Source organism: Magnolia sinica, chromosome 10 (genome assembly GCF_029962835.1).
Source record: "Magnolia sinica isolate HGM2019 chromosome 10, MsV1, whole genome shotgun sequence".
Taxonomy (NCBI): Eukaryota; Viridiplantae; Streptophyta; class Magnoliopsida; order Magnoliales; family Magnoliaceae; genus Magnolia; species Magnolia sinica.
Genome location: NC_080582.1, coordinates 50,625,764 through 50,634,668, shown reverse-complemented (window position 1 = coordinate 50,634,668; position 8,905 = coordinate 50,625,764). Strand labels below are relative to the sequence as shown.

Below are 8,905 nucleotides of genomic sequence, written 5' to 3'. Positions count from 1 at the left end.
AGTAAAACATTGTTACCCAGTTGATCATGTTGTATAGATTCTCCCTCCTCACCTAAGGAGTTTCCAAAGAGACCAAGGCATTGGCCATTTCGAAGAGGTAGATCGCGCCCCTTCCTCAGGTCAACTCTGCATGAAAATTTCTTCTACAAAGCACATCTTTGACACGAACCCAGCTGATACCCTTGAGGGATGGGTAATCTTTAGTACGCCTTTGAAGAATACTTATGAATCTTCAGATTTTCCAGAAGAGAATAATGATTCTTCACAATTCTATCCTCCTCCTCCCTTGCAGATTTTAAGAGACAGTACTCCTGTAACATCAGAAAGATGAGAGACAGAAAGACATTGTCATTCTCTTCAAAAGGATAAACGTATCATCATTGCAGATTCATCCTCTTTAGAGTAGAAAGTAGTAGATATTCTAATCAAACTTGCCATTTTTGTATTTGAACAGGAAATATAACATTCTCCTTTCTTACATCTATTTTTTGATAATGCATTTTTATATAGACGTATGAACATACGCATCGTCAGAATTATATACCGATTCAGGATTCATAGTATTTCTAAGCTTGAACAATTCTCGTAAGCATATTTGATAAACACATGCTAATCAAAATAACAATCTATTTATAGTTGTTAACATAGCATCGCCTAAGTGGTATTTTAGAATGGGCGGAACTAAGTTTCATTTCCAGTTAGTTGCATACACAATTTAAGCTAATAAGTAGTTGGAGCGATCACAGTTTAGACTCATAAGTAGTTGGAGTTGGTCTTACACGAATGACCACTGTAACTCTCTAGAGTTCATGGGGCATATAGCGGCTGGGGAGTTCATAAATGGTGATCCATCAAAGGGGCCCCAGTGAAGCTACCAGGGCAATGAACTCGATAGGATTTACGTACAGGGTTAGCCACAGTAATTCTCTAGAGTTCATGGGGCACACAAGGCTAGCGTGGGGTACAAATCCAAGGCCACTGGTCCATCAATGAGGGGTCATGTTGCTTCAGAGACCCATCCTCATGCGTTATTACTAAATTCAAACTAGGGATCTGGGGAGTCATCTTGCTTCTGAGACTCACTTTTCCTTAGTCCGCAAGGTCAGACCAATTCACGAGGGGGAGCTCTCTGGCCACCCACGTGACACTAATGAAGCTGTACAGACGGCATAACTCATTGCCCGCATAGGTGCACGTGATGCTCTTTCCAGGCTTTTTAAAGCCACAGGCAACACTACTACCCATATAGTTCTACCATATCGCCATCGCCCATAATGAGAAGCCTTATGCGTGTTCGGCTTCATAGCGGCGTCTTTCTCGCTATCATATGTGATAAGTTTCCATTGTTGTCATGATTCTTGTACTTAGCTTTGTAAGCTTATTCTACCAACTGTAAATGATGAATTGACCTTGTTGAAATAATAAATCGAAATTAATATACCATATTTGCTGATGATATGAAATAAAATTTTATAGTTAAAATAGTATATTAGCCTGGCGGTGCTATTGATTTCAATAAATTTAAATAGCCTCATGCTAGCAAGATAATGATCGTAATAATAGCTTTGGTGAGTTGGCGATAATCATTGCCGCATTGGTGATTTGCATTTAGCGATATGCGTTTTGTGATTTGGCGATAATCATTAGCGATTTGCATTTGGCGATATGACAACAATCATTGGCACTTTGCATTTACTCAACGCTTGGATTTGATATGCTTTGAAGGCCTACATTTCATTAATATTAAAAGAGAAATACAATGTTAGAAAGAGATACAGAGTTCTGCCTTTATATGCTTTTGTCTGCCCCCTTTTGATTGAGAAGAATTACATCGTGAATCTTCTGAATTAAAACTGCGTTACATTCAGGGATGATATATTTTTATGAAACGAGCATTGACCAGTATACTTATGCCTCACCCATCTTAATCTATCACCCGATAGGCCCCATTGGAGTATACTTCTGATATTATGTATGGGTCATCCCATTTAGGGTCGAACTTGCTCCCGGTCTTACAAGTGGCCACTATCGGTCTTTTCAGCATCAATACCATATCGCCTCTTTTGAAGGAGCGATGCTTGACCTTTCTGTCAAAAGCAATAGAGATTCTTACTTGATATAATTGTAATCACTGCTAGGCTGCTAATTGCTTTTCATCTAGTAAATCTAATTTTACAAACCTGATCTTGGCATTTTCATCATCAGTAATTGACTGATGCACTACTATTCTGAGCGACGCAACTTGCGTTTCAATGGGGATATCAGCTTCAACCCCATAAACCAAAGAATATGGTGTTGCTTTTGTAACAGTATGATGAGTAGTTCGATAGGCCCATAGGGCTTCTTGCAACTTCTCATCCCAATCGCGCTTATTTCTTGCAACTGTTTTCTTCAATATCTTCACAATCGTCTTATTGAATGCTTTAGCCAACCCATTAGCCGACGGATAGTAGGGTGTCGAGAATGAATGCTGGATATCGAACTTCTGGCATAATTTCTTCATTCCTCTATTCTTAAATGGAGTCCCGTTATCAGTGATGATCTTCTTTGGAATACCATAGTGGTATATGATTACATGCCCTATGAAACCCACGACATCTTTTTCTTTGACATTTCTTAGCGCGATAGCTTCAGTCCACTTTGAGAAATAATCAGTGGCTGCCAAAATTTACTATTTTCCTTTAGATGACGATGGATTTATAGGACCGATAACATCAAGCCCCCAAGCTGCAAAGGGCCAAGAAGTCACTGATTGATGTAAGTCTTTAGGAGGTACATGTATGACATCGCTGTGTATCTGACATTCATGACATCACCATGCGTAATCAATCACATCTTTGAACATTGTAGGCCAATAATACCCCATTCGATGTACTTGATGGAACAAATTTCTACCAGCCTGATAAGCCCCACATTCCCCTAAATGTGCTTCTCGCAATATCTGATGTGCCTCTTTCGTATCCAAGCATCTCAACAATACCTCGTTATAGGACTTTTTGTAAAACTCCTTGTTACTCATGATAAATTTCTTCGCCCTTTACTTTATTTGCAGCTTTGGCATCGGATCCTCTAGCAAAATATCATATTTGAGATAATCCACAAAAGGCTGTCGCCAATCATCAATTGAAATCTCCAAACATGACACGGGCAATGCTTCAGAGACTTCGGCATCTTCAGCAGGTGGTAAAAACCTTCTTTCTTTGATTGTTACTTGAAGAGAGCTTCGATTAGGACAAGCCAAAGCTGTAGCCAAGCTAGCTAAGGCATCTGCCCTTGTGTTCTCTGATCTCGGTATATGCCTGATTTCAACATCTTGAAATTTCTCCAACAATTGTTGTGCTTGGCGATAATACGGAAGGATCTCTTACTTCCTTATCTCAAATTCTATAGTAAGGTGGTTTATCACTAGCTTAGAATCGCCAAAAATTCGTAGCACTTTTATCTTCATTTCCTAGGCTATTTCCATCCCTATAATGAGAGCTTGATATTCAACTTCATTATTAGTGCATGCTACACCTAACATTAAGGAATATGGCAACAAGTCGCCTTGTGGACTGATAAATATCACCCTGTCACCTGTTCCTGAGGTCCTAGAAGCACCGCTGAAGTACAATTGCCACATACCAGGTAACTCTGTCATCATTACCTGCTCGTCCGGAAAATCATCACTGATCATTTCATTATCTGGTACAGGGTGGGCTACCAAGAAATCTGCCACTGCTTGTCCCTTTACTGATTTCACCGGTTCATAAGTGATCATGTATTCCGACAATAGAAGCATCCATTTAGCCAATCTCCTAGATAGCATCGGCCTTATCATCAAGAACTTCAAGGGATCAGCTCGCGAGATCAAGATTATATCATGGGAGAGACAGTAATGCCTTAATTTCTGTACTGCGAAGATTAGAGCTAAGCACACTTTTTCGATGGGCGAATAGTTGCATTCAGCTCCTATCAGAGTTCTGCTCAGATAATATAGCGCAATCTCCTTCCCTTACTCATTTGTTTGCACTAACAAGGCTCCGAATGAACTTTCTACTTTAGAAATATAAAGGATGAGGGGTCTACCTTTCACAGGTGCCACTAGTACTGGGGGGCTGTTTCAGCAATTCTTCGATAGAATCAACTGCATTTTGACACGGTTGGTCCCATACAAATTCTACCCCCTTCTTCATTAGATGGGAAAATGGCTGACATTTTCCTGTAAGATTAGAGATAAAGCGACGAATATATGTCAACTTTCCCTGCAAACCCTTCAACTCTTTTAGTGTTTTTGGAGGTGGCATTTCTTGAATTGCTCCAATCTTTCCTAGATCGACTTCAATTCCCCTGTGCCTAACAACGAAACCAAGGAATTTTCCTAATGAAACACCGAATGCACATTTAGACGGATTCATCCTCAGTTGCTTCTTTCTGAGTCAACAAAATACTGAAACCAGATGTTCATAAAGTTCCTCATGGTCATTTGACCTGACCACCAAATCATCCACATAACATTCAACATGCTTGTGCATCATATCTTGGAATATATTCTGCATTGCCCTCTGATATGTCGTTCCAACATTCTTGAGACCAAATGGCATAACCTTGTAACAGTAAATTCCTAGCGACATTCTAAATGTCATAGCTTCCTCATCTTTCGGGGCCATTCTTATTTGGTTATACCCAGCATAACCATCCATAAAGGACATAACAACGTACTTAGTCGTACTATCAATTAACAGCTCAATAATTGGTAGTGGGAAATCATCCTTCGAACATGCTTCATTTAAGTCTCTAAAGTCAACACATACTCTAATTTGTCCATTTTTCTTCTTTACTGGGACAATGTTTGATATCCACTTAGGATACTTGACTTCTCTGATAAACCCAACTTTAGTTAGCTTATTCACTTCTTCTTCAATCAAGGGAATCAGATCCAGCTGGAACGGTCTCTGCACTTGTTTAATCGGTCTCTTGTCTTTAGAAATATTAATCAATGCATCGCCACTGGTGGTTCTAAGCCTGGCATTTCTTCATATGTTCAATCAAACACATCTTTATTTTCTTTCAACAGTTTTTTTTTTGTTAGATTGTTAGTACACACCCATGTCAGTACACACATTCCATGTTAGCCACCCCCACTAGGGATCGATACCCAGACCTCAAGTGTTGAAATGAGGTATCTCCACTCAGTCTGCCAATTGAGCTATGGATCTAGGTGTTCTTTCAACAATTTAATATACCAGTTAGCCTCTTGTTCAGGGAGACTGACACCTATAAATGTATTCCAGGATTCTTCTTCTATCCTTAGATTTATTTTCCGTTAGTTGCCGATCGTCGGTTGCTCCCCGTCTTCTATCTGCTTCGGAGCCACCTCAGGATGCTTGATATTTCAGTTTTCGCCCCGTCTATTGATTCCACAGTAATCATGTTTACCAAAGATTCTCCTCCCAACCCGCGGAACTTCTCTCATTTTTCTTCATTGATTTCGATCGAGGTCAAGATACCTTTTCCATTATTTAACCCAGTCGGCTCTTTGCAATCAAAGCCCATGTTCTTCATTATCTTTTTGCTAGTAGAGCTGTATCTTTCCAGCTCTTCAGGTGCCAATTTTGTGGGGTTCATTTTGTTATCCTTTCTTCTATCTCTGCCTCTGAGACCGCATAAAATTCAATAGGCTCGGGGTTCTTCAAACTGGCTTCAACGTGGAACTTCTTAGGCATAACTAGGAATGGTTTCTTCCTTTCTGCATGTGTTAATGGCATCGTGTAATTTGACGGTAGAATTTCTAATTGCTTAGGAGATAATAATGTCAGTGGAGGCTACCTCGGCCATCTCAGATGTCTTGGCACGAAATAAAACTTTTGCTTCACATTCCCTTTCTCAGATAACTCTATTTTGGCGACTCCATTTTGTACTATGTTCATTTCACCTCTTGTTGTTTTATTCTCATTGCTTTCCTTTCTACTTCCTGCGATGAATTTGTCATAATAGCCAGCATCAGCGAAGAAAGACTTTGCTTCCGTATACTGCTTTGCGTATGCCATTACCTTATATTGAATCCTATCTTTGCAGTACTTGAAGCATTGATGGAAGGTCGATGGTATAATGCCGTATTAATGCATCCAAGGTCTTCCCAAGAGGATATTATACGTTGTTACTGGGTTTATAACGTGACAAATGACGTCTGTCGTTAGCTCCCCTATCTCCAATGTTAATGTGATTTTACTGAGCGCTTGCTGTCCGTCTTGATTAAACCCTTATATCATCATCCCACTAGGGTGCAAATGAGAACGACTATTTCCCAATTTTTTTAGCATCATTAATGGTAGCAAGTTCACTGTGGACCCATTATCCAGTATTATTCATTTTATCTGCTTACCACCGACATGGTCCATAACCATCAGTGGTCTGTTATGTTCTTCGCCAGAAATTAGATCATCATCGGAGAAGGAAATGACTGGCATGCAATTTTTTCGCTCTTCGTGCTCCATCTCTATGAGCAATGCTTTTCTAACATCGTTATCGGATAGAGCTTGAATTAGGTTGTATCAAGAATCTTCTAACAATCGCAACACATCCTATACACTTAGTCGAGCTGATATGCCTTTCAGATGACTCACCACATCGTACGTCACCTTCTCAACCTCATTTTTTTCCTTTTCTCTAATATTGTCATGGCATTCTTCAAATGTTTCTTTTCTTGTTACCTCAATATTCTGTTTATGGGGACTTTTTTATCCTTTTGCTCGAGCATAACGTGACTACTGCGGCTTTGCCTGTCCGCCTTAGTGAATGACCGTCATCCATTTCTCTTACCAGTGGTTTCTTGAATGATTGTTACGCTCGTTGTCAGTTTATTGCTCTTGCATCTATCAGAAATCAATAATAGAACTTAATTCGCATTTATTCATGAATCTATTTTATCCTGGAGATGAGAGGAAGGACGTTTCTCGCTGACAGTCACCATTTTGGTGCCTTATAGGATGTCAAATAATAGTGAATTTTTCTAAGTCATTCTTAGGTCAATATTAAGCAAGATAAAAGGTCCCCATCAGAGTTGCCATTTTGTTTCGGCCAGAAACAAAAAGCATTTGATTTGAGAAATTATCTCACTCAATAATGACAAAAAGAAAGAACTAACAATCATTGAATTTATTCATTCTGAGTTCTTTACATCCTTTTGATCCTCTAATTCTAAGATAGAATTTCTAGAAAATACAAAAATGCAAGTATTGAATAGGCTCAAATATGAATTTCGGCAATATTCTGGCTCATATCAGTCATGTCTCCAGGGGAGATGAGTTGTACAGGCTTTTCGTGTACTTCGTGACTCATTGACATGATAAAGGAGTGCCTGAATCACTTTGAAACACCTGAAATGGCCTAAGGACTTGAGAAAATGTAACATAATGTTACCTCAAAGAGTACCCGCGCAACTCTCCCATGAGTTGCTCGGGCCGAGCAGTTACGCGAGCCCGCGTAACTCACAAGGATTGGCGTGGCCCAACCTTCTACACTCTGCACTCCCTCTTCTTCTCTCTATATCCAATACCTGTCAGAGGCACTGGTCTTCCGAACATCTGATCCTACAAATGAGGTGGTATGGGGGTATTTATAGGCTTCCGCATGTGTAAGCCCTCGAATCTGGTGCCATAGACCCCACTTCGCATCACCAACTCAACATATCCTACGAAGGGCAACGTGGCCCGGCGTAACTACGGCGAGTTGCGTGAACCAAGGCAATTCAGTGACTCGCGCAACTCGATCCCTGCATAACTTATGACCTATGCAACTGATCCCTGCACAACTTGTGACCCATGCAACTTGGTCCATGCGTAACTCGTGACCCATACAACTCGGTCCTTTTCTTGCTCTTCTTCTTCTTCTTTTCTCCATCAAATTTTTATGCTCTAACACTTATAATGACACTTACTTGTCAGATTGAGTTCTCTCTTGTAGCTTGTCTCGAGTTGTTAGATCTTCATGCTCTCAAGCTTAGCTTCCCGATGCTCCCCCAATCGTATAGCTTAGATTTACCTGTTAGTTCAGCTTCACGATAAAAAAAGCCTTGCATAAGATGTACCTAAAAGGTAACCAAGGTTATGGGAGTTGGTTGAATCTCCTATCTAGGATAATGAGTGGATTTCCTAAGAGATTCAACCTATGGATGCTCTAAAGTATCAAAGAACCAAGGATTTTTCTATTGGTTTAGTCTTTGAAGTCTAAAGAAGTCACGAGTTCATGTTCTTCATTAAATAGGAGCTTTAAATGCTCATAGGAGTGAATGATCATAATGAAGAGAACATGAACTCATATGGATAGAGTCTAAATGGGCTAGGATAAACTTGGGGTACACTAAAGACTCTATAGTGCCTATTTCCACTAATTTTGTAAGTTTTTACAAGCTGCTTTTATAGACAAAAGCTTCCAATGGATATAAAATGACTAGTTTACGGTGCTACCAAAGTGAAGTTCAATATCACCGAACTTGCTTCGGTGGTACCGAAATATCATTCGGTAGTACTGAATTAATCCCTTAAGTTACTGTTCAAAATATGTCCATTTCGGTGGCACCGAATATTGTTCGTCGGTGGCAGTCGATGTCACGGAATTATCTAGTCGATGATTCCGAATTAACGTTGTAAACTTGCTGGACAGTTTTGAGCACCTTCATTAACACTGAAGGTATTGAAAAGGGCAAGCTCTAAGTCCTAGAGGGGGGTTGAATAGGACTATACCAAATAAAAAATAAATGCGGAAAGTAAAGGCAGATAGCACAAATAAATAATAAGATAGCACAAGTAAATTGTAACCTCAAATGCACTAGTCTTGAGAGGTTGATACAAACTTGGTTCTAAGGACAACCTAACACCAAAAACCAAAGGCTTATGCTAGGACAACCTTACTAGAACGTTGGTAT

At 39.8% G+C, this 8,905-nt stretch overlaps 1 protein-coding gene across 1 annotated transcript; it reads right to left on the bottom strand.

Moving 5' to 3' along the window:
• Positions 1-200: 200 nt before the first annotated feature.
• Positions 201-6,029, bottom strand: LOC131217513 (uncharacterized). Its single transcript, XM_058212450.1, has 6 exons — positions 5,809-6,029; positions 4,069-4,413; positions 3,625-3,962; positions 2,181-2,628; positions 2,051-2,087; positions 201-311 (listed from the first exon to the last, which is right to left on the bottom strand). The coding sequence occupies exons 1-6, from the start codon at positions 6,027-6,029 to the stop codon at positions 201-203; spliced, it is 1,500 nt and encodes a 499-aa protein (XP_058068433.1).
• Between the last annotated feature and the right edge of the window lie 2,876 nt (positions 6,030-8,905).

Bases quoted from the DNA above. Each gene is read 5' to 3' on its own strand.
- LOC131217513 (XM_058212450.1), bottom strand. From the start codon at position 6,029: ATGGCATACGCAAAGCAGTATACGGAAGCAAAGTCTTTCTTCGCTGAT. The intron at 3,963-4,068 runs GTAGACCCCTCA...TTATCTGAGCAG, and splicing joins ACTAGTGGCACCTGTGAAAG to AACTCTGATAGGAGCTGAAT. The intron at 2,629-3,624 runs GTATGTGGCAAT...AGTGGACTGAAG, and splicing joins AATGATGACAGAGTTACCTG to CTATCGCGCTAAGAAATGTC.